This window comes from Rhinolophus ferrumequinum, chromosome 10 (genome assembly GCF_004115265.2).
Source record: "Rhinolophus ferrumequinum isolate MPI-CBG mRhiFer1 chromosome 10, mRhiFer1_v1.p, whole genome shotgun sequence".
In the NCBI taxonomy this organism is placed as follows: Eukaryota; Metazoa; Chordata; class Mammalia; order Chiroptera; family Rhinolophidae; genus Rhinolophus; species Rhinolophus ferrumequinum.
In genome coordinates, this window is record NC_046293.1 from 18,770,947 (window position 1) to 18,797,207 (window position 26,261).

Below are 26,261 nucleotides of genomic sequence, written 5' to 3' on the forward strand. Positions count from 1 at the left end.
TGAAGAAATGAGTTTATTAGAATAGTTACACTAAGACATTAAAATGACAAATGTCAACTTTTAAACTGTTTTAAAAAGTAATATTTTTCTTTGCTATATATACAGAGTGCTATATCTGATACATAACATATTGAAATGTGCCATTTTTCTATAAACCAGCATCATGGAAAACAATTGGCTCCTTTCTTTATTCTATGGGTAGGCTTTGCAGTTTACAATATATCTGCTAAAAAAAATTCAAGTAGCAAGTAAATCTTGCTATTAGCAAGTAAAATCTTAATAGAATGCAAAAGGGTAGAAGCTAAGTATATAGTTGGGAAGGTTTCAGAGTGAACCAAAAAAAAAGAGATTGAACATAAAATTTCAAAACCTAGACCCTGTTTCATACCCAACCCAAACACTCTTCAAATTGTACAGTCAGATTATTTCCAGTTGCACAATTACTTTTTGCTTTATCGCTCACTTAGTACCATATCCTATTGTTTTATATTGATCCTTACTGAAAACAGTTTGAAATGCCCTGTATGTATGGGTTCATAGTCAGTGCTATCTAATACCTTATTTTTTCCCGCACTGTCTTAGTTGTTTGAAGGATTTAAAAAAAAGAAAGAAAAAACAAGAAGAAAGGAGGGAAAGGAAAGGAAAAGGAAGGAGGAAGGTGAAAAGGGACAAATTAAAAAAGAAAAAAAAAAGCTTTAGCTTGAACATTTCAAACATTAATTAATGAGCCATAGAACAAAGATTGTATGTGATTGCTTTTGTTTGTTTTTGTTTTTCTATAATGCGTGGATTGTGGATTCCTTTAATAGGAAGACATAATAGTTCCATGGCATAAGACGTAGTAGGGAGGAGTGGTTTTTGACTAATAAAATTTTTGTTTTATCTCTGCTCCAAGTAAACACTCTTTTTGTTTAAAATTATTTCTTGCTCTCAGGTCTCTGTAGTGTGTGTCTGGGTGTGTGTGTGTGTGTGTGTGTGTGTGTGTGTAGATATGTAGATAGATATATAGATAGATAAAAGACTAAAATCACATTTAACAAGTTGTTTCTAATTGCTCTTATTGTTAAATAGACAATTTAATTAACTTGTTTTTCTTGATATAGGAAAAAAACACTAACATATCTAAGTATGTATTCATATCCATGCTGAGAGAAAATAAACATTTTTCCATCATGAACTGGTGGGGTATTCTTAGGACCCAGGGGACAGATAACTACAACCTTCATAACAGAGACACAACTTTCCCTTTCTAGAACAATTTGTTTGTTTTTAACTCATGGGTTCTTTGAATTGTGAAACTGATTGTATTTTTCTCTTTGCTGCTAGGAAGCTCATTTCCGGTCTACCTTTGGCACCAATTTAGATAATGTATTTTGAGTTATTAACCTTACTACCTATCTTTACCTTTTCCCTTCTATCCTTATTTTTCTATTGCTTACGTTGCTTTTTATTCTTTTTGGAGCTAGATAATGTAAAATAAACAAAATGTTACCTACCATGAGGGCTAATTTACTTCAGTGGTTTCACTAATAACTTTTTTTTAAATTAGACATTTTATGGGTTCTTCATTGAAATTTTAAAATTTGTTTTAAACTCAAGTATTTATATTTCTGTAAACAACCTTAAGTTTTTTTCTGGAACAAGGCTAAAGCATGTGTGTGTGTGTAAATCCATCCATATCCATCCTTTGGTATAATTTGGTATATATCCATCCATCCTTTGGTATAATTTCAGTTTTAAGGTTGTCTACTAATAGAAACATTTTAATGAAGTCTTCTCTATTTACTTTTCCAATTTTTTAATACCCAGTTTTACTGAAGAAGGTACAAAATGTCAGGCTTTTGTTACTTCTTGAGAAATGGTTTAAGAGTCACTTTAAATGCCATAACTGTTTCTTTGTTACAGTTATCCATGATACTGCAAATCTATAGATGAGTACCTAGCCAGACACACACTTAAGTATCTGAGGGATGCATGATATCGAATTTCTATCATGGCATGTTTTTATATGTTACTAAATAATAGAAAATATAAAGAAGTCAACATTATTACAGTAGAAGATAAAAATTAGGGTGTGTATTGTATGTTGTAAATGTACTATAAATATAATTTAAATTAAGGATAAAAATTAAAACTTTATTATTGTTTTAACATGGTACAAAGTGACAATAACCTCTAATGACAAATAATTGAGAGTGACATTTTTTAGTAGCCACAAAGTTACCATTTTTATTTGTTGTTTCTCCATAGGTTCTGATCATAAAGCTGTCAGTGACTCCAAATCTTGTCCTGAGATTACTCTAAGGTTTGAAAGTGGGCCTGGTGCTGTAATACACTCTTTGCTTGCAGAAAAAAATGGATTTTTGCAATGCCATATAGAAAACTTTAGCACTGAGTTTCTTACATCTTCTCTTACGAATATTCAACATTTTTTGGAAGATGAAACTGTTGCATCAGTGATGCCAATGAAGATACAAGTTTCTAACACAAAGATAAACTTAAAAGTATGTTAATAAATATTTTTATATTTTCATGTTATAAATGTTTACTTTGCTTACATGGACTTTAATTCATGTCTAAGAATATGCCTTCTCTATGGTGCATACTCTGTCAGCATTTATTGAAATAAATTTGTTGGTCTTTGTGATGAATGAATCCTTCCTAGAAATTAGAAAACATCAAAATAGAATGGGCAGTTTCCTCTCTCTATCAACTAGAAAATGTAAAAATGTATTTTTTTCTTGACATCTGCGTTACTTAATTTCAGTATTACAGACTCTCTCCAAGCCAGAAAAATCCACCCATATTCAAATAGACAGAAAGAAATAATTCCAATATGCACTGCAAATGATGATTATCAGGTCAACATTATTATTTCTGGGTCCAAGAATTGATCAGTCTCGATGTGACCTCTTCTATCCATAGTTATAGGGGTTCTGTTCAGCTAGTCTTCAGATGGTTCTTGAGGTTGATTGTTCTATAATTGAACTGTAATTTTAATGAGATCAAGGGAGGTGACAGGCACGGCATTTACCTTTTCTGCCATCTTTTTCCAATATATTTCTAACTCATTAAAAATATGATAGTAGTAATGTTTGTTAAGAAAATAATATTTTAATTTTATCATTTACTTTAATAACAACATGCTGATAGTATTTCTCTTTCCTGTAGGATGACAGTCCTCGTAGTAGTACAGTATCCCATGAGCCAGCTACTGTAACCGTTCATATTGATCATCTTGTGGTGGAAAGAAGTGATGATGGCTCTTTTCATATCAGAGGTATATATGAAAACAATTTAAATGAGCACCTACTGAAATTTGAAATTATGTACATTCTGATTCTTTCCCCTCATACTTATTATTTATTTTATATGTATGTACATATGTAGTAGGAAATGATTGAGGGACACTTTCAGTACTTTGTAATAAAATATTACCTATGTATGGATCTCTACCTCAGAAATAACTCATCTACAGTTGATTTAGTACCTATCCTACAAAATGTGTTTTGAATGGAAGTGAGAGACGCTTTCATGGTCTTATATATCTCTTGGTCTTACTTGGGTCTTTAGATCTCTTTCTCAGCTTTACTTCCCACTATTCTTTTATTTTTACTCAACCAACCTGGTATACTTACTTGGAATTTGTCTTGTACGTTCCCATGTCTGTATTCTTATTTGTTTGTCATTACTCATTAGAATTGTTCATTCCCTTCCAAGGTTATCTCTAGCTTCTCCGTTTCAGTGAATCTTCTCCATAACCTGATGTGACCCCTTATAATTTTTGGATACTTACTCTTCGTACATTAGTTACTTATAGTATATTGCTGTGCATTTAATTCTTCTTTAATGTTTGTATCTTCATTCTAACAAGATTTTTAAGTTCTCTAAGGCTTATATCTTAGAAGGTAGTGTGGAGTAATGGAAAGCACTTGAGTCAGTAGACTTGGTGTTCTAGTCCTCACTTTATTAGTAACCACTTGAGGGTGAAATATGAGGGACTTATGTATGCTTCTATTTCATCTATCAAAACCTCATGAAATGGCATAAAATGTTAAAAGAAAATAAAGTTATAACAGTGCTACAAATGAAAAACACGATGAGTGGGTCAGAAATTCTAAATTGAGCAACCAGAGGCAAACCCAGAAAAATCTGTAGCTATCAACCCACAAAAGACTGTTGCTCAGATAGCAGCAGTTTGTAGGGAACTCTTAACTGAAGAATATTCCCCTCTGGAGTTTGAGATCAACTAGAGCAAACTTAGAAGTCAGGCCAACAAGGATCAAAATGTCAGCTTCATTCTGATAAAAGCTCAGGTGGAGAAGATAGCTTAAGTGTGAGAAGATAGGTTTGTTCTATGGTTCTTTCTCCCAAATGCTTTAGATACCAAAACTGCAAGTCTGTTTTAGAAAAAGCAGAACCAGAACAGACTGCACCCTTTTTGCAGGCAAGGCTTATATCAAAGTCAGAAAAAACTGAATCACACACATATATTTCCTATTTCTAAACTCATTAATCAGATAAGTTATACTGTCTCCCATGTGAAGAAGTGAGAAGGGGAACCACGAGAGCCCAGGAGAACTACTCTAGGGAAAAACTGGAATCCTCTTACATTGCTGGGATTGTAAAATGGTGTGGGTGTTTTGGAAACAGTTTAACAGTAACTCAGAAAGTTAAATAATTATTTATGACCCAGCCATTCTACTCAAGAAGACCACCCAAAAGAAATAAAAACACAGGTCCATGTAAAAACTTATGCACAAATGTTGACACAACAATATTCATAGTCAAACAGTAGAGAATCCAAATATAATGCTATGAATGAACAAAGAAAATGAGGTATATCCATACAATGACATATTATTCAGCATGAAAAAAATGAAATAGTGATAGATGTTACAATATGGAAACTTTAAATACATTATGCTAAATGAAAGAAGCCCATCATGAAAGATCACATGTTACATGATTCCATTTATATGAAATGTCCAGAATAGGCAAATCCATAGAGACAGAAAATAAGTTAGTGGTTGCCTAGGAGTCGGGGGAGAGAGGAATTGGAAAGGAATGAGAAGAGACTATTAGGTACAGTGTTTTTTGAGGGTGATGAAAACGTTCTGAGTATGCTAAAAACCATTGGATTGTACTCTTTGAATGAATGGGGCATATGAATTATTGTTCAAAAATGCTGCTAAAAAATGAAAGTATAATTTTAGAACCATGAGAGATCTGGGGAACTAGGCTCAAGGGTTACCTTCAGTATTCATGTCCTCAAATCACAGTATAGTGTAATCTGGTATGATGGGAAAAATTGCTACTCACCACTGGGCAAGTTGATTTTATAGTTTGTACCACTGTCATTATAGATTCCTAAAGTCAACTTTACCACAACTGCTGCAGCCAGTATTATTTCACATTTTATACTAGAAACTTGAATTTGTAGCTGCTGTCACTGTTGCTGCCCCCAAAAAGAAGAGTTGTCTTCCTTCCCTTCTTTTATGATTGGTATCTGAGGGAAATCTAGGGTGAATGCAGTTTGATTGGCATTATCTCAGTCACATGCATGGAAAAGAATCTGGAAAATTGAGTAGTAGTTTCCAACATTTATTGAAAGGAACAAATTTTACTCCCCAAAGAACTCATAAAAATATGAAATTCTTCACGTATTGGGAGGGATTCTGATGATGGATGGCCAAAATAAATGACAAAATGCCTACTTCAAAAATCAATACAGTAAGAGACAAATAAATGAATAATACAGTTGATGCTAAGGAAAAGTAGAGACTTTTAAAGAAGTGTAATTACTGGGGCCGGCCTGATGGCTCAGGTGGTTGAAGCTCTGTGCTCCCAACTCCGAAAGCTGCCAGTTCGATTCCCACATGGGCCAGTGGGTTCTCAACCACAAGGTTGCCCAGTGGGTTCTCAACCACAAGGTTGCCGGTTCAACTCCTCTGAATCCTGCAAGGGATGGTGGGCTCCGCCCCCTGCAACTAAGATTGAACACGGCACCTTGAGCTGAGCTGCTTCTGAGCTCCCGGATGGCTCAGTTGGTTGGAGCGTGTCCTCTCAACCACAAGGTTGCTGGTTCGACTCCCACAAGGGATGGTGGGCTGCGCCCCCTGCAACTAGTAATGGCAACTGGACCTGGAGCTGAGCTGCGCCCTCCACAACTGAGACTGAAAGGACAACAACTTGACTTGGAATAAAAGTCCTGGAAGTACACACTGTTCCCCAATAAAGTCCTGTTCCCCTTCCCCAATAAAATCTTTAAAAAAAAAAAAGAAATGTAATTACTATCCTCAGACAGATGATAGGATTTTGAACTAATAAAACAAAAACAAGCTCTTGTGGAAATAACCAGTTAGAAATCTTTGAAAATTAAAAGCTTGATCTTTGAAGTAAAAAATAATAGCTCTCCGAAAATCCATCAGCTGTACCTTTTCAAGAGATATCCAGAATATAACCTTTTCCCACCATCTGTAACACTAGCACTTTGAATTATTATAGTCAGCTTGAATTATGAGTCACTTCCTAAGTCCTGTGTCGTCTTCTGCCTTTGCTTTACTACACTCTATTTTCAAGCCAGCAACCTGAATGCCATTTTAAAAATGTAATTCATTGTATCACTTCTCAGCTAAAGACCCTTCACTAGCTTCCTTTCTCACTGTAGAAATCTAGGTCCTTGTAGAGGCCTACAAAGTTTCTCATGGTCTTGCTCTTTGCTGTTCTCTTGACTATCTCCTGTTATTCTGCCCCTTACATCATCCACTCCTGCCACTTTGGCCTTCTTGCTGTCCTTGAACATGCCAAGCATACTTCTGTCACAGGGCCTTTTTACGTGCTGTTCCCTCTGCCTGGAATACTCTTCCCTCAGATATCCACATGCCTCACTTCATCACTTTCTGCAAGAGTCAGCTCAAATCTTCCCTTAATAGAGAAATTTTCATCCATCCTTCCTCATCCCCAGCAGCTCCCTTTGTCCCTACCCCTGATTTATTGTTCTCAATAGGTGCTTAACACCTTTTGATATGCTATATTCTTTTTTGTTTATTTTTTAACTAGAATGTAAGTTAGATGAGAGCAGGTGTTCATTTGGTACACTGCTATTCCAATCTCCTAAAACAGTGTCTGTTACCTAGTAGATGTTCAAAAAAATACTTGTTAAATGACTGGGTGAATAAAGACAGCTTAAAAACAGAGTGGATGCAGCTGAAGATTGAATAGTTGATCTAGAACAACAATGTCTACTAGAACTTCCAGCTATCATGGAAAAGGTCTGTAATCTATAATAAAGTGGTTGTTGAGCACTTGACATGTGGATAGTGCAGCTGAGGAACTGAATTTTTAATTTTCCTCGATGTGTAACAATTTAAATTTAAATAGCCACATGTTGCTAATGGTTACTGTTTTGGATGGCACAGATATAGAAGACAGAACAAAGGGTATTCTACAAAAAAAAAAAAAGTAGGAAAAAATGTTTAAATGTTTAAAACGTTGAGACAAACTACTAACAATTGTCACCGCAATAAACTTTAATTAAAAAAACAAACAAAAAAACATTGAGACAACCATCAAGAAAAATACAATAGGGAAAGTGTGAAAGAAAAATAGAGAGGCAAAGAAGCTCCAAGGTCTGTAGCTCTAGGAAAGCACAATTCAGTGTGCAGGGGGTATCTTGGGCCATAGGAACAAGGCAAGACGTCTAGGGGAAGTGAATCTTTAAAGATACTGAAGTGTATTGATGGATGGGGAGAGCATCTGCGTAGTAGGAAAATATATCTTTTTTTTTTTTTTTTAAGATTTTATTGGGGAAGGGGAACAGGACTTTATTGGGGAACAGTGTGTACTTCCAGGACTTTTTTTCCACGTCAAGTTGTCCTTTCAATCTAGGTTGTGGAGGGTGCCATTCACCTTCAAGTTGTTGTCCTTTCAGTCTTAGGTGTGGAGGGCACAGCTCAGCTCCAGGTCCAGTTGCCGTTGCTAGCTGCAGGGGGCACAGCCCACCATCCCTTGCGGGAGTTGTACCGGCAACCTTGTGGTTGAGAGCCTACTGGCCCATGTGGGAATTGAACCGGTAGCCTTCGGAGTTAGGAGCATGGAGCTCTAACCGCCTGAGCCACCTGGCCGGCCCCAAAATATATCTTTTTTGACTAATGGTGTTGAGGTGGCCCTTCACAAAAAACAAAAACAAAAACATTGAGACATGAAGAATAGAGCTGGAAATGACAACATATTTCTAAAGGGGGTTCCAGAAAGAGAGAGAACAGAATAAAAGGAAAGAGGGAAAATAAATAATAAAACGTTCCACATTTGAAGAAAGAAACAAGTCTTCAAATTGATGGAGCCAACCAGGTCCATCTAGGGAAAAATAATTCTTCTCCAGAAATATTGGCCAAATTTCTCAATACAAAAGTATAAAGAGAAAAGTCCTAAAATCTTCTGGAGAGAAAAGGCAAAAGGATGAGAATCAGATTTGCATCAGACTTTCCATTGGCGGCAACACTGGATGCTAAAAGATAGTTAAGTAACATCTTCAAAGTTCTGTAGGAAAATAGTGTTGAACCTCAACTGTTATTTTAAAGGCAAAAATAAAGAATTTCTGTTTCCTTTTTTATTATTTTTATTTTACAGTTATACTGATATTCAATATTATTTTACGAGTATGTTTCATTTTGTAAGAAAATGGCTGGACCATTTTGTATTCTCACTAGCAGTGAATGAGACCTCCTGTTGCTCCATATCCTTGCCAGAATTTGGTGTGGTCAATGTTTTTGATTTTGGCCATCCTAAATAGGTGTGTAGAGGTATGTTGTTTTAATTTGTATTTCCCTGATAACATAATTTAGAACACCTTTTCATATGCTTATTTGTCATCTATATATACTTTCTTTGGTGAGGTGCCTGTTAGAGTCTTTGACCCCAGAGAGATATTTCATATTGATAAAAGACACCCCTCTGTCCCAGGAAAACATACTCAAGTCATAAACCTTTACCCATCTAAAAAACGTAACTGAAAAATACAAAGCAAACCTGTTTCAAATAAAGAAAAATGGAATCATATCATATTGAGATACTATAATCATATTGAAAAATTTTAACATGCCTCTCTGAGTACATTAAAAATTAAGTACATAAGAAATTCAATATTTTTTTTTTGCTTTATATCTACTTATGTACACATTTTGGAGAAATACAGAATTAAACATCAATTTGATGAGTAAAAACTAATTTAAAAATCAAGGTGCTTTGAAATTTCTTCCCCAGTATTTTCCCCTACATTTCTTATCTACATTTTACAGTTAGGTACGTATTTCACCAGTTGTGAAGTGTTATTTTAATGTAGTAGCTAAAGGCCAAAGTAAATCACTAGTCTAGCAAGGGTATGTATTGCCTGAAGATCATTTCAGTATGGAAATTCTATCTTGATTTGTCTTTAAAGTTGTATGGGTTTAAAAGAAATTATATCTAAATTACAAGAGTGTCCTAATGAAGGCACGATAATATCTATTTTTATTTTTTCATTATGGCATGTCTCACATATATTTTGTGTACCTCATGTTTTATATTTTTGGAAACTAGAAACTGCTCCTAATTGAGTGTTTTACATTTTAAGAATATATTTTTTCTTATTTCATGTCTTTACAATGACACTTATTTGGATCTTTTCAGCAAAGCATTTTAGATAATGATGAAATGTTAGGGGAAAAAGGCACATGCAAAGATTTTTTTTAAAAATGGGCATCATAACTCAGTGTTATTTGATCGTAATCAGCAGCTCTCATATGTAAATTGTAGATGTACATTTCAAAATCTCATTGAGATAATTTCTATTACGTTGTTATTCAAGATGTTGTATTGTAAAAATTTCGAAGATTATTTTAAAGTAGTTTTCCATTGGCACTGGAAAGAATAACATATTTTAAGCACAAGCAAGTATGATTTACTTTATATAAAATGTCTCATGTTTTATTTCAGTGTATTTCTAAAAGCAGTGTCATGAAGCGGTTTGTGTTATGTTGTTTTAGGATGTGGAAATTAATTGCATTAGGGTCTTCAGTGTGTAAAGTATATAATGTAACATATAGCGTAATATACTACATGTACAGCTTGTATGATAATGTGTCATAAATATGACTCAAACTAACAACATCAGACATGATAAACAAGTATTTAATTAACAATTTATTTGATTCTTAGAATTTAAAAGGGCTTTGAGGGGATGATTTGAAAGGCCCAACTTTCTCAAAAAGCTTGTTAAGAAATTTCAAAGTATGCTGTGTTTTTTATTCTCCCTTGAAGCAAATTTATTTAGCAAGCAGGAGCATTCAAAATAATCTCATCAGTAGCTATTTCAAAAATTAGTTGTAGGTGTTTGTTGCTATATAATGGCAGCTTACCTACTTTTCTTCACTCCTTCCTGCTTTTTTAGTTTAAGGGATACTTGCAGCTGTTTGGGATGTGATTAAATTCCATCATGAAAGAATATGTGCTTTTATACCCTTTTTGCTGCTTATCAGTTCTTCACACTTCTTGGGAGCGTCTTAAAAACAATTAACCAGTTTTTCAGTAAAGACTTTAAAGAGAAACTTCAAATAATTTTTCAGAAAATTAGAAAGGTACTACAATTTCTTGCTCCAGTGAAATATGACTAATTAGCTAACTGTTAATAAGACTACCATTAAGAGAAAAGGACAGAAGATGTATAATACGTGTATATATGGTGCATTTGTTTGTTTATACCATGCCATCTATCATTAATTACTTTTAGTAGCAGTGTACTGGGCTCGTCATTTTTTTCCATCCAACACATCTAGGACCTGGCATTCTCCCATCTGGAGCAGTGGCCATTATAGCATCAATTCTCAACCAAGAGGGTTGTGAGGGAGGGACTACCTCCCAATAGATTATATCAGAATGTTGTGGGGGTAGGGCACTGTATTTATATATAAAGGTCTGTGATAAGCAGCTCTGCCATTCCCACCTTAGAATCATTGTCATAATGCTTTCTAATTGGGAATATGGGAAGATTTGTTTGATTACTAAAGCTAAAGAAAGGTAAAATCTAAATTCAGGAGAGTGTCTATATGACCAGAAAAGAAAAATCAATAGGAATCTTCTACTCGACTAAGCAGAGAACTGTTAAAGTCCATGTTTAAAGTCAAATATTTATTGAGCACCTACTGTGGTACTGCCAACAATTTATATTTGAATAATGCTTCCCAGTTTATAACATTCTTTTACATTAAATATTAACTCATTCTTACCATACATACCCTTTGCAATAATTAAGACAAGTATTCTTATCACCTCCATTTTGCAAATGAAGAAATTGAAGTTTATAGAAATCAAGTGATTTGTTCAAGATGAAAGAGCTAGAAAGTAGCAGAGCCTGCAGTAGGAAAAAAGTATGTGTTGCTGGAAGACATCTATGAGGGCCATGGATTTGTTCATCAAAATTTGTCCTAAAAACTTGTAAGAAACTATTTTCGAGTAAATGAAAGGAAATGTCTTTCTATAGCAATAGCCTCCAATCGCCCCTATTATTTATGGGTTCTCTTCCCATTCCTTTCCAGTTCATCCCATCTTTTTGCATTCTTAACCCTCCTGCCTCTTCCTCCCCATTCTTTCCCTTCCTTCCTCTTCGTTTTCCCTTACTACATTCTTCTGCCTGCTTCTTCCTTATCTTTCCTTCTTTATCTCCCCTTAGTTATACATCCCTCTTCCTCTCTTCCCATCCTCCCTCCTCTTTCTACATCAATCTTTATCTCTCTCCTTATCTACTTCAATCCTTCTTTCCCTCTCTCCAGATTTCTTTCTTTTCTCTCTCCTTCCCTTTTCTCTCCCTACATCCCAGTGATTGATATTAATACAAAATGGGTTTCAAAGTTGTTTCGTCAGTGGCTTTTTCATTATTTTTAGGATCCCATGAGTAGTAAGATGTAGGCTAAATGGAATGAGTCCTGGGTCCCCTATTATCCTTACTACAACCGGGTAGCTCAGCTGTTATTTTTAGTTCATATTGGCATTTTAAGTCAAATCTCATTTAAAAGAAGAATTTTGCTCCTTTAAAAGTTTGAAAACCAAAGCACGTTACAAATCACTAATCAAGTTGTATTTTAGGGGTGTTACTAGTCTTTTGAGGTTATCCCTTTGTGGGAATCTTTTTAAGGGGGAAAATTCTGTTCAATAGATACTACTTTCGTTTATGCAATCTAATTTGGTTTGGTGTGCTGCCATTCTCACATTCCATGTGATTTTGGTGGGCCCAACAATCATGACCCTATCACAAAAGTTGGGATAGGACCCAACTGGGCCAATCAAAAGATTTTAGTCCTTGGGACATGGTGAGTGATAAATGAATTGACTGTGACCCAAGCATTGAGACTTTTTTTGTGTATTCAGAGGACACTGAGAGAGAAAGGCTGTAAAACTTAACTTGTTTGAGTCACCAGTCGCTACCTTTGCCATCATATGACTGACCCAACACAGAGAAAAAGAAAAGTAGACCTAAAAGTTAGAGTCATTTTCCCAAAATGACACTCTAGGATGCTATATGAATCCTAGTATCCACCCACACCTGAAGTACCATCATTTGGATTCCCCCATTACAGAAACAAATATATTTCCATTTTTAAAAGCAAGTTTGAGTTGGGCTTCTGTTTACTTGCAACTTAAAGTGCTCTGTGATTCAGAAAGTTAAAAAAAAAATGTTGACATATAAAGATATTCCCTGCTTTTTTAAAACTTTTTTAATAAAAACATTTTTGAGATATAATTCCAATACCATACCATTCATACAAAATATATAATTCAGTGGTATTTAGTATTCTCCCAAATGGTGCAACCACCATCACATTTTGTTATAGAACACTTTCATCACACTCAAAAATACCCATACCTACTGGTAGTCTCTCCCTAATTCCTCCCCTAGCCCTGGGCAACCACAAATTTAACATCTGTCTATTGATTTGCCTATTTGGGGCATTTCATATAGATGGAATCACAGAATATAGGGTCTTTTGTGACTAGTTTCTTTCACTTGGCATATTTTCAAGGTTCATTCATATTGTTGCATGTATCAGTACTTCATCACTTTGGCCAATAATATTTCATTCTATGTGCCCACTGCATTTTGTTTATGCATAACTTGATGGACATTTGTTTTTTTCTACTTTTTTGACTATTATGAACTACACATCTATTAAACATTCATGTATAAGTTTTCATTTCTATTGGGTATATATCTAAGAATGTAATTACTGTGACATACGGTAACTATGTTTTAACCATTTGAGGAATTGCCACTGTTTTCCAAAGTGGTTGCCCTAGTAGGCGTGTTTCCTACTACAGTGTATTGAGGGGTCCAGCTTCTCTGCATCTTTGCCAACACTTGGTATTATCTGACTTTTTGATTATGGGCATCGTAGTGTGTATGAAGTGATATATCATTATGGTTTTGATCTTTGCTTTCCTAATGACTAATGATATGAAGCATTTTTTTTTCATATCTTTATTGGCCATTTATACATCTTTGGAAAAACGTCCACAACCTTTGCCTGTGTTTTAAATGGATTATTTGTCTTCTCTTACTGAGTTTCAGGAGTTCTTCATATACTGTAGAAATAAGTCGTGTATCAAATGTATCATTTGGAAATATTTTCTCCCATTCTATGGGCCTTTTTTTCTTTTTAACTTCTTTAATAGTATCTTTTGAAGCACAAAAGTTTTTTGTTTTAATTGAGTCCAATTTATCTGGGGTTTTGTTGTTGTTTTTGTTTCTTTTGTGCTTTTGGTGTCATATATAAAAATCACATCTTCAATTATGAAGATTTACTCCTATATTTTCTATCAAAAATTGTATAGATGTAGCTGTTAAATGTAGCTGTTTGATCCATTTCAGTTAATTTTTGTATTTGGTGTGTGATAAGGATTATAGACACATGGGTTTATTTCTGGACTTTCAGTTGTATTCCATTTATCTGTATATCTATCCTGGTGCCAGTACCATACTGTCTTGATTACCAACTTGTTTTGGAGTAAGTTTTCAAATTGGGAAGTTTGAGTCCTTTAACTTTGTTTTTATTTTAAGATTGTTTTGACTCTTCTGGGTCCCTTGCAATTCCATATGAATTTAGAATCAGCTCGTTAATTTCTATAAAGAAGCCAACTCAGATTCTGATAGGAATTGTGCTAAAGCTGTAGATCAATTTGGGGAGTATTGCCATTTTAATATTAAGTATTTTCATCCATTAACATGTGATTTCTCCCCATTTATTTAGATCTTTAATTTCTTTCAACAATGCTTTATAGTTTTTAGAGCTTAAGTTTTATACTTCTTTTGTTAAATTTATTCCTAAGTATTTTATTTTTTGATGACATTTTAAATGGAATTGTTTTCTTAATATTTGGATGTTCATTATAAATGTTTAAAATAACAATTGATGTTTGTATATTCATCTTGTATCCTGCAACCTTGCTAAACTCATTCATTAGTTTTAAGAGTTTTTCAGTGGATTCTTAATTTTTTTTTTCTATATGCAAGATTATATCATCTGTGAATAGAGATAGTTTTACTTCCTTTCTAGTATGATGCCTTTCATTTCTTTTTCTTGCTTAATTGCCTTGGCTAAAACCTCTAGGACAGTGCTAAATAAAAGTGGTGAGAGCAAACATCCTTGTCTTATTTCTGAACTTAAGAGAAAAACATCCAGTTTTTATACCATTAAGTGTGATATTAGTGGTAGGTTTGTTGTAGATTGCCTTTATCAGATTGAGGAAGTTCTCTTCAATTCCTAGTTTGCTAAGTGTTTTTATTGTGAGAAAGTGTTGGATTTTGTCAATTGTTTTTTTCTGCATCTATTGAGATAATCATATAGCTTTTGTTTGATTCTATTTTATTGATGTGATGTATTACGTTAATTGATTTTTGGATATTGAATCAACCTTGTAATCCTGGGATCAATCCCACTTGGCCATGGTACATAATTATTTTTATGTATTGCTGGGTTCAGTTTGCTAATGTTTTGGGGAGGATTTTTGTGTTCATATTTATGAACATAATTGATTTTAGTTTTATCTGATTTTAGAATCAGGGTAATACTTCATAGAATGAACTGAGAATGCTCCACCTCTTATTTTTTTGGAAGAGTTTGTAAAGATTTGTATTAATTCTTCTTTAAATGTTTGGTAGAATTCACCACTGAAGCCATCTAGGTTTGGGCTTTTCTTTGTGAGTAGTTTTTTTTTAATTTCTGATCGAATCTCTTTACTTGCTGTATATCTATTCACATTGTCTATTTCTTCTTTAGGCTATTTTGGCAGTTTATCTCTTCCTAGGATTTTTTATGTTTCACCTAAATTATGTAATTTATTGGAATACAGTTGTTCATAGTATTCCTTTATAATAATTTTTATTTCTCTAAGATTGATAGTAATGTCCCCTGTTTCATTTCTGATTCTAGCAATTTTTTTTTTCTGTCTAAAGTTTTGTCAATTTTGTTCATCTTTTCAATGAATGAGCTTTTGGTTTTGTTGACTTATTGTTTTTTTCTATTTCGTGATGATGTCCTCATAGTAATAGAGATATATTAATTTTTAAATTAGTTTTTCATAATAGAAATTGAAGTTTATCAAGTATTTGAAAATGTTATTGGAGCATTTTATTTGTTTGATCAGATTCTCAGATGTTTAACACTGGAAATGATTTGAAAGAAAATGTCAAAAGTGAGTCAACACTGCTTACCAGTGGAAAGTATGATCTGAAGAAACAACATAGGGTCACTCAAGCCACTCAGACAAGTCCGGAGGTTCCTGGGTCTTCTCAGTTGGTTAACTTTCCTGAGTGCTCCTTTGACTTTACTAGGGAACAGGTAGGTAATGGGAAAACGAACTCATTCTCATTCAGTTTCAGCAATTAAAATAAATATTAGATACTAAATCATTACAACGTTATTTACTTAAGTAATGTTTATTGGGTGCCTGTTATGAGCCTCTGCCCTGTGTTAGATGCTATGGATACAGTGTAGGGACATCCCCAGCCTTCACAGAGGTTGTAGTCTAATGGGGGAGATAGACGAGTCAGTGTGGAGGAGTGCTGGTTTCTAGAATCTAGGAGGCTTCCAGGAGAATATGTTCCTTTTGAGGTCTTATTTTTGAGTTGCAAAAGTATTATGTTTTAGAACATTGGAAAAATATTTTAAAACAACTTTAATACTTTCTAACCTCCTGCAGTGCTATTAGTATGTTTTTATTTTCTTCTCAGGCTGTTTTCCATAATTTTTCTAAACAGTTTTTATTCTTGTGTATATACTATATATTTTCTTACTTGACATTGTTTAACAAATATTTTTCCATATTGCTACATATGCTTCCTATTTTTAATGCTAGAGTGATATGTATGTGGATATACTGTTATTTCTAAACCTTCCTCTTAAAATTTGTTAACATTTGAGTTATTATTTTTTGCTGTTATGAATAAATGAAATGTCCAGCAGAAGTTTAATTCTCTGTGATAAAACCACAGAATGAGTTCATTTATTTGTTCAACAGGATTTCTTGATTGTCAACTCTGAGCTAGGATACAGAATTGAACAGTATACCATCTTTACCTACTGAGAAACTCAAAGTCTAGTGGGAAATACAGGAGTGTGCACTGGTTTACATTTTGTTATTACAAAGAATATTCCTATGAACATTCTTACACAAGGACATGTGTCCTTGTGTACAGGTGCAAAAGTTTAAGGAACATATTTTTAAATTAAATTTCTTGAGGTGACTATGGTTAGTAAAGTTACATAAGTTTCAAGTGTACATTTCTATAATACATCATCTATATACTGCATTGTGTGTTCACCACCCAGTCAGTTCTTCCATCACCATATATTTAACCCCCTTTTCCTTCTGCTACCACCCCTCTCCCCTCTGACCCTCTGATAACTACTAAACTGTTGTCTGTGTCTATGCATGTCACATGATACTGTGTCACGTGCTATACTAGAGATTGGGGGAGTACAGGGAAATACCCAGCTTGGTCTCTAAGGCAGGAATTCTTAAGCTGGTACTAAAAGAAGTCTGAGAACTCTTTGAAATTAAATGCACATATTTTAATGTATCTTTAAATGTATTTTTCCATGGAGAAAATCCTTAATTTTATGCTCTCATCATAGTTAGGGGTTAGGGAATAATTCTAAGAGGATGAAATACTTGAACGAGTCTTAAGGAGGGGAGAGGAGACCTATTGGCCATCTAGATGAATATGTCTAATGACATATTCCGAATATGGATCTGAAGCTCAAGAGAGTGGGTTCTGCTGGATCACGCTGTATATGGTAGTTGGGGCCACAGGAATAGATGAGGTCATCTACGAGAATAACTCAGGTGATGGCATAAAAGGCAAAAAAGGAGTGAGCTCAGGAGGGAGAGGTGAAGTCAGTAGTGTCAAAAGTCTCAGAGAGGTCTAGGGAAGTTAAAACTACAACAAAATCACTATTAGATTTCAAAATTAGTCGTTAATTAGTGTTTTGAATTGCTTTTTTTAAGTACTTGAAAAGTGTTTCCAAATAGCTTCTCAAAGCAATTTTCAAAACAAAAATGCATAGACACAGACAATAGTTTAGTGGTTACCAGAGGGTCAAGGGGGACAGGGGTGGTAGCAGAGGGAAAAGGGGGTAAATATATGGTGATGGAAGAACTGACTGGGTGGTGAACACACAATGCAATATATAGACGATGTATTATAGAATTGTACACTTGAAACCTATGTAATTTTACTAACCATGGTCACCTCAAGAAATTTAATTAAAAAAAAATGTTCCTTAAACTCTTGCACCTGTACACAAGGACACATGTGTAAGAATGTACATAGGAATATTGTTTGTAATAACAAAACGTAAAACCAAAACAATGGAAAACTGAAAAAAAAAGGCAATTTTCAACTTAAGTGCACACTTACCAGCACTGGGTGTTTTTACTGTTTCATGTGTCACACCTTTAGCTACTATATAAATTATCTATATATTCTGAAAATGATTAAATTCTCTTATTTTCCAAATTTATCATTTCAGCTCATGGAAGAGAATGAATCTCTTAAAAAGGAATTGGCTAAAGCTAAAATGGCTCTTGCAGAGGCTCACTTGGAAAAAGATGCTCTTCTTCATCAGATAAAGAAGATGACAGTTGAATAGCAGGAGTGTCAGTCAAAAACTCAAATTATAGCTCTGGAGTAGGGATGGTATAATGTGATGTTACCAATTAGTTCAAGACTTTCCTTTTCATGAAAAGACAATAAAATGACAGTGGTAACTATTCTAAAACCAGTTTAGAAAGTATTAGGTACAGGCATCACGATCTTTTGGTTGTTTTGTGTTTCAGATTTAACCCTCTTTTAAATTGGTGTGATATAGGGAACTCAACACATACTGTAAAATAATTACATGTAATAAAAAGATATCATTTCCGAATTTTGATATCACACCATAGGTATTTTTTAAAAAGAAAAATGAAAACCTATTGTGTTCCACAGATTGCTGAATTTATTTATCACTATCTGTTAATAATTACTATTTACAAAGATTCAAATGCTGTTAGGGCTAATGTAAAATAAAAGGAGGATTACATTTTAAATGTTATTAAAATAATGTACTTAACTCTATAATTATTTAATTACTGTAAAAAAGTCCAATCATATTAATAAATTATATAATTACTTGGTTTGAAAATTCTGGAAAATCATCACCCTACTGAACTTAGAAAGTAACTTCAAAAGATGAAAAAGAAATCATTTTAAATGATGGGTAGACTGTATCAATAAATCTATAATTTTCAACAAAATACATGGTACAAGTGTAAAAATAAAAAGCACAAACCAAAAAAGCAAAACATTAGAGTATATGGCCAACTCTTTTAAAAAGTATTACTTGTACATTCCTTGAAACACATTTATTGTTTAAAGTAAAAGAGGCATTTAACTATCCTGCTAAACTTGGCAGCGCTTTATAACTATAAGAATTTCAATTAATACTATTTATACTATTTCTTTACCTTTATCTTTTCTCTATTTAAAGAGGGGAATGTTTTAAGAGAATTTTCTTTACACATACAAAAAAGCAAAATTTCGTACCATTCTTGTAGTATCATATTAGGTAGATGTTTGCACATACCGAATATATATATATAGCTAGTTTTGATTAAAGTTCTATGTGACTTATATACTATCTTCTATAATAATAATTGGTATATTTTGAATTCTATTTTCTAGGGATTGTTAAGGTTGAAGCCAACATGAAAGAATATCTCAGTCATGCATTGTGAAATGAAAGTTTGTGAGTGTTTAAGGAACAGAGACTTTTAAAGATTTAAAATATATTTCTGATAGAATTAAACTTAGTTGAGTCTATTTTAAAATTCACATTCTTAACCATAAATATATCCAAGGTAGAACATGAAACCGCTGGGGTACTTTTTTTTTAAGATACTTGAAAATTTTAAACCACGTTATGACACTTTATGGTGCTTTGCTTGTTGGCATGTTATATAGCCATCCCTATATCTGAGTAGTTGGAGGAAAATACGTGTTTCATTTACTTAAGTGTTGCAGTGACTTAGATTTTATTGAAAACTGTACTGGCCTTTTTTTTCCCTTCTATAACATCCATTTTCATTGACATTGTTTAAAAATAACAGGTCCTGTTTTGGAAGGTGAGGATACAGTAAAGAACATACTAAATTGTTAATATTTTATCTTAGCGTATTTTAAAAACGATCTTAAACCATGTTAATCTAAAACTATGTAATAGTCTTAGGTTAAAAACAAAGGTCTAATTAAAGATTTTAAATGGATAGCTAATATCCTTGATAGAGTCCTTTTGATTTGTGGGCATATATTCAACGAAAGGAGTCTCGTATGGAAAAGCAGGTTTGATAGGACATTACCTTCTTCAGAGCTGACCGTGTTTCTCGGGATTGACCTATTCGCTCTACATACATTTTAAATTAATGGTACATTATAATTGTGTAGTGTTAAGGAAGCTGAATGTTTTTCTTGCTCCTTTTCGATTTATTTGGCCTCCCAAGAAAACCATATAAATAGTAGAGATGATAATTAATACGGATCTGAGCATTCTGTATGGTTTGTTGGATTTCTAAAAATTAGTAGTATTTTTATAGTGATTTAAAATTCTTAAAACACTTCCAAAAACACTATCTCATGTAATTCCCTCAACAAACCTGGGAGGGTAGTTATTATTCACATTTTAGAAGTTAAATAAAAACCCTAAGGCCTAGAAGAAGTGACTTGACTGAATTCACAATCAACAACCTGCACTTTTGACTAAATCCCAGTTATATGCTCTTATTTTACTTTAGTCATTAATTCACATATTTTGAGGGGTGGGGAGAAGAATCACTGTCTTTCATGTGTTTTTCTTTTAGAGATAAATACAGTATGTTTAATAGTGTTTGTGTACGATATATGTGTATTATTTAAACTACTTAAATGATAGTGGGAGGATTTTTCATTGATTAAGCTAATACCAGCCTTTTTAGTGGTGTGAGAAATACAGAAATAAACCTGTAATAAACCTACTAGAGTTTTAAAATCACCACAAATTAGAAATACAATTGCTGTATCTTGATTTTTTTTTTTCTTTTCTAAATCTCTAGCAAAGATATTAATGATCAGGGGAAGGAAATGGTAATTATATGTTGTGCATTTTAATTTCATGTATGTCAAAAACGTTTTCTTGGTATCTTGTATTTTTTTCTTTTCTCATTTTATCCTAGAATTTCAAAAGACCACCATGTGGCACTAGCTATGATGAAGCATTATTTTTATTTAAGCCGTGTAAGAATGGCTATGTATGATTGCAGGCAAATGTATGTGGAAAAATTAAGCAGAAATTCCCTCCTGGATTTTTATTGTACTTATTCAATACTTGTCAATACAGGGGTTATAACTTCCTCTTTAACAAGTTTTTATCCACTTCCAGTCTATTCATGACATCTTTCTATTTCAGTGAATGGCGTCACCATCACTCTGGTTCCCAAACCAGTAAACTAGAATTCATCTTAGACCCCTTGCTCTCCCTAACTCTCGCCCCCACTCACCCCCCCATCAATTCATTACCAAGTCCTGTCATTTTACCTTATAAAACATCTCTCAAATTTGTCTACTCTCCACTTCTCACCACCTTTCTAATCTAAGCCACCATCAGCACCTTTGGCCTGCATTACTGGAACTGCCTCCTAACTGGTCTTCCTGCAGCTACTGTGGAGTCCTCGGATTCATTCTCTGTACATAGGCAGAGTTCTCATGTTTTTGAAGTGCAGTATTAATCAAGGCAAGCCACCTACCCCATTCTCACCCTACCTTAAAATACTTCAGTGACTTTTCATGCTCTTATAATGAAAACAAAAATATTAGGGCCACCATTTACTTTATAGGGTAACTCTGAGCATTAAAAGAATTAATGTCTCAAAACATTAAAACAGTGGCTGGCACATCACCTTAAAAAGCACTGAATAGAAGGTAGTTATTATTATTACTGCGTAGCCCCTTGTGTACCATGTTTCAGTTACTTTGTGTTCTACTTTCACTGCACTTTAAGTATCTAGAATAAATGAGAATAAAAGTGCTTCTTCCACGTTGGAATCTTTGTTCATGCTATTCCTTTTGCTTGAAATACCTTCCCCTGTTCATTGACTAGTTAATTCCTATTTGTCTTTCAGACTTCAGCTTATGCATCACTTCCTCAGGGAAGCATTCCCTAATTTCTGTCACAAAGCAAGACTGCTGTTACACATTATCACGTAAATACATACCTCTACTTAGCATTGAACACCTTTGCAATTTTTTATGTATTTGTTTGATTAATGTAGACCCTCTCAATTGTAAACTCCATGAGGACAGGAATTGTGTTTTTGTTGTTGTCATTGTTCACCTTTGTATTCCTTATGCCTCATACAGTGCCTGACTGATAGTAGGTGCTCAATAAATTTGTTGAAAGAATAAAATGAATGGATGAGGCATCAAGGATGTTTTCAGGTATTGGTATTTCAGGTATTCAGGTATTTCAGACCATTTAAGAAATATGAAATCAACTTAATGTCTTTTTTCTTCCTCTCAGTTGGAGTGAAGGGAGATGGTTCACAGGCAGAAAAGTAGGTGGTAGTAGTTATTAAAAGGTGCGTAGTCCTTGAGTCTATAGAGAAAGAAAAAAGTAGGGAATGGAGAAATTTGCCATACTGTATTCTTCAGAATTTTGAATAGCTGAACTTCTACCGTATTTCCCTGAAAATAAGACAGGGTATTATATTAACGTTTGCTCCAAAAGATGCATTAGGGCTTATGTTCAGGGGATGTCATCCTGAAAAATCATGCTAGGGCTTATTTTCTGGTTAGGTCTTATTTTTGGGAAAACATGGTAGTTAATTCATCACAAACCATCACAAAACAAAATTAGCATATCACTTCATGAAACGACAGTGCCAGAATGTCATCTGGCTTTGATTGTAGCATATGGTGTTGTGGCTGTCAAGATCTGCCAGTCCTATCAGCTAAACAGAATGGAAATAAGGCCCATAGAGTAGTGGCTGAACGTTTCTAAATTTTAAGAAATCAATACACAGGATCTGTTGTACCTAATTGCTTAAAGTACCAACAATGTCATTTTAGCTTATGCCTAATGATGCTAAGGGAAGTAAAATTTGAATATGTTTCAATTTCCTTTAAGAATACATAAATAGTGAAAGTTGGAATTACACAGGATATAGAAACAGTAAAGCAGTAATATTTTTAAAACATTTATTTCTTCATTAAATTCTCTATAATTTTATTTTTGCTGCCGTTTTTGAGAAGTACAAAAATTAAGGTACCGTGAAGCATGGTGGTTTTTATAAACCGATATTATCTAATGAATCATCATAAAGTAGAGGGAAATTGACGTTAATATTACAATATTGAAATTCAGCATATGTGTTACCAACATTTGTGTAGTCATGGCAAGTTTAAGAATTTGGAATTCTTTTTCATAGAAAATTTTTAAGAAATATGAAATCAACTTAATGTCTGTTTTATATTTAAAAAATATTTATAGTCTCTTCCCTTTTGCGGCCATCGCTGAAGCGCCAGCGGCCAAAATGAAGTTCAACCCCTTTGTGACTTCTGACCGGAGCAAGAACCGTGAAAGACATTTCAATGCACCTTCCCACATTCGCAGGAAGATTATGTCTTCACCTCTTTCCAAAGAGCTGAGACAGAAGTACAATGTTCGATCCATGCCCATCCGAAAGGATGATGAAGTTCAGGTTGTCCGAGGACACTACAAAGGGCAGCAAATTGGCAAAGTAGTCCAGGTTTACAGAAAGAAGTATGTCATCTACATTGAACGAGTGCAGCGGGAGAAGGCTAATGGCACGACAGTTCATGTGGGCATTCACCCCAGCAAGGTGGTTATCACTAGACTAAAGCTGGACAAAGACCGCAAAAAGATCCTTGAACGGAAAGCCAAATCTCGCCAAGTAGGAAAGGAAAAGGGCAAATATAAGGAAGAAACAATTGAGAAGATGCAGGAATAAAGTAATCTTATATACAGCTTTCATTAAAAACTGTTAAAACGAAAAAAAAATATTTATACAATAAAATGTGCGATAATCTTCTTAGTCTTAGGGGGAAAAAAAAGGTTTCACTAAATCACCAAGGAGAATAATCTGGGTTTTAAAAGATTCTGAAAAACAATCTTCAGACAAAAAGGCAATACTATACTACTTATAAATTAGATTTTATTTTCAATTTGTTATCAAGAGTCAATTCATTCTTTATAAGTTATACTAACCTGAATGGTAAGTAAAATGTTCTCATTCTTGACTTAATTTTTAACATGAAGAAATATTTGATTACTTAGGTGAAGAAATACTTAAGTGTTACAGAGGTTAGGAGATTACATTGAGGTGCTTAACCTTTTCTTGTGACCATTTAACAGAAGTGTTTTGGTTGATGTGACAAAAAAAGAACTCAAATACCGAATCATAAATGTCATCAAGAATGAATGAGAATTTTTTTTTAAAGCCATAGGCACACAAACAAAGGTTTAAGTAAATAGCAGAAGAATCCCTGAAGGATATTAGTGAAATAAATTTATAGGGGTATGATCAAAGTCCATCTTCCACAAGAATTTAAGATCATTCCAATTAAAATAGATATACAGTAAAATCAGAGGAGGGGCTTTTAAAAATAGTTACAGTGAACAAATTCTACATAAGGAAATATGTTGAACAAAATTCCAATAATTAAGTACTTGAGAAAGATGTATAATAAAGAATTCACTTGGTGTATAATGTTAAAGCCTAAAGCAAAAAATAGAAATTCTTCGATTTAATGTGCAAAAATTGGCACATGGCAGTTCTTCAATAAATGATATGCCCACAAAAGTATCTGTTGGAATCTTAAGACTCCAGTTTTGACATCGATAGTCAGGACACTGCTTTTGGAGATATTTTATTGGTGTAGCAATAATGTGGCATCTTAGCATTTTGTCTGAGTTCAGCATATTAGCTTCATAATTCTTGTTAACATAATTAGCATAGGTATGATGATCATTTGGTGCTTTCCTCTCTGGTTTATTTTTACTTTCTCCATTTTTTGTAGTCAAACAAGATTTTTCATAGAAAAGAGCTAGGAAGGCAAAGAGTTCTAAAGGATACAGAATGAGCAAATTAAGCAATTTTTTTATGTCCTATTTCTATAAATTTCCAGAAATTAAGACATCCCTATGTTATGAATAGAAAAACATGCCACGTATTTATTAAAAGTGGTAGACTGCTGCATTAGCACAGATATTTGAGAATTACTGTAATCGTGTATGTAAGCCTTACCTATATTCTTAATGGGAGTCTAGTTAATACTTTGCAATTTTTACCTGTATCTTTAATAAGTCCTCTCCTCCTTTTTTTGCCAGAATTCAGGTTTTTGTTAATATTCGCGTATTTTGCTGAGTAGACTTCAGCTTTGATTTTGTTTTGATCCACTTTTTATGTAGTTCCCTTAATATGTCCAGAGGTCATTACAATGTGACCAGTTTTAGAAACTGAAGCACAAATAATATAAAAAAATATAGTGCAGAGTCCCTTTTGCCATGTAAAACAATATGATACTCTAGGGAGAAAGATGAATATTTTGGTACCATTATTCCTCTTGCCACAACCTTCTTGTACTTGGTTCTATTTTTTTTTTCAGCCTAATTGCTCAGATTGTCCACTTAGTTCTAAAATATTTTCTTAATATATTTTGTGAGCCTACTAAGAATTTTTTTTGTTAATGTCACTTCTCATTATTTTCTAATTACATTTACATTTCTAACGGCATTTACATTTATGTAATCATGGAATACTTTTTCTCCTTAATGTACCATGAATATTTCCCCCTGCACGATGAGTTCTTTGTAAATATAATCTTAATTATTGAATAATTTTTATTGAGTAGATATACTAAAATTTAACAGTTGCTACATTATTAACCATTTGGGTTTTCCCAATGTTTTATTATTGTAAATAACTGTAATGAACATTTTTGAGCCAAAAGATTGTCTACAGGTTGGATTATTTTCGTAGGATTTCCAAAAGTAGAATAACTCCATCAAAGGCCATGAATTTCCTGTGACTGAAAATACTTTGCGAAAGGCTTCAACAGTTTGTATCCTCAGAAGCACTGTCAGTGGTAGTGATTATGATCATTAAAAGCAAACAAAGGTTGAAGTGGAAGGACATTAGACAGCAACTCAAAATCATGAAGAAAAATCTCAGTAAAGGTAAATACATAGTTATAAAAGAGTGTTATTGTAGCAATAGTGTGCAACTCCACCTTTTTTACAAGATTTAAGAGGCACATTTTTTAAAAAAGCTTGTTAGTGTAGAAGCTAGCATTAACTTTGTTTTGTAACTCCGTATTTTGTTTTCTATATAATTTAAGAGACTAAAGCATTAAAAAGTATTAGTTTATGGTTTTGGACACAATGTATAAAGATGTAATTTTGTGTGACATCAACAATTGAAAGGAATAGGGACGAGCTGTTAAAAGGAGCAGAAGTGAGAAGTGGTTGGAGCCTGAATATATTTTGAAGGTGCATCTGTTGAGGATTTGCTGTTGGGTTGGATGTGTGTGTGAAAGATAAGATTTGAAGGTTGATCCATGATTTCTGACCTGAGCAATTTACTGAAATTCCTGGTGGAATGTTCAGCCCCTTTGGACCTGAACCATTCAGCTGTGATCA

At 33.7% G+C, this 26,261-nt stretch overlaps 2 protein-coding genes across 3 annotated transcripts in view; both read left to right on the forward strand.

The window, feature by feature from the left end:
* Positions 1 to 21,639, forward strand: part of BLTP3B (bridge-like lipid transfer protein family member 3B) — a 79,140-nt gene extending 57,501 nt beyond the window's left edge. The window contains exons 19-22 of one of the 2 annotated variants that reach the window (XM_033116414.1): positions 2,251 to 2,504; positions 3,172 to 3,280; positions 15,676 to 15,869; positions 18,063 to 18,703. In XM_033116414.1, the coding sequence (XP_032972305.1) occupies positions 2,251 to 2,504; positions 3,172 to 3,280; positions 15,676 to 15,869; positions 18,063 to 18,182 (677 nt within the window). In that variant the 3' untranslated portion in view covers positions 18,183 to 18,703. Of the gene's footprint in view, positions 1 to 2,250; positions 2,505 to 3,171; positions 3,281 to 15,675; positions 15,870 to 18,062 lie in introns of both variants that reach the window. The other variant, XM_033116413.1, reaches the window with a different exon arrangement.
* Positions 21,640 to 23,039: 1,400 nt separating this feature from the next.
* LOC117028170 (60S ribosomal protein L26-like) lies at positions 23,040 to 23,621 on the forward strand. Its single transcript, XM_033116417.1, has one exon. The coding sequence runs from the start codon at positions 23,059 to 23,061 to the stop codon at positions 23,569 to 23,571; it is 513 nt and encodes a 170-aa protein (XP_032972308.1). The 5' UTR covers positions 23,040 to 23,058; the 3' UTR covers positions 23,572 to 23,621.
* The last annotated feature ends 2,640 nt before the right edge of the window (positions 23,622 to 26,261 follow it).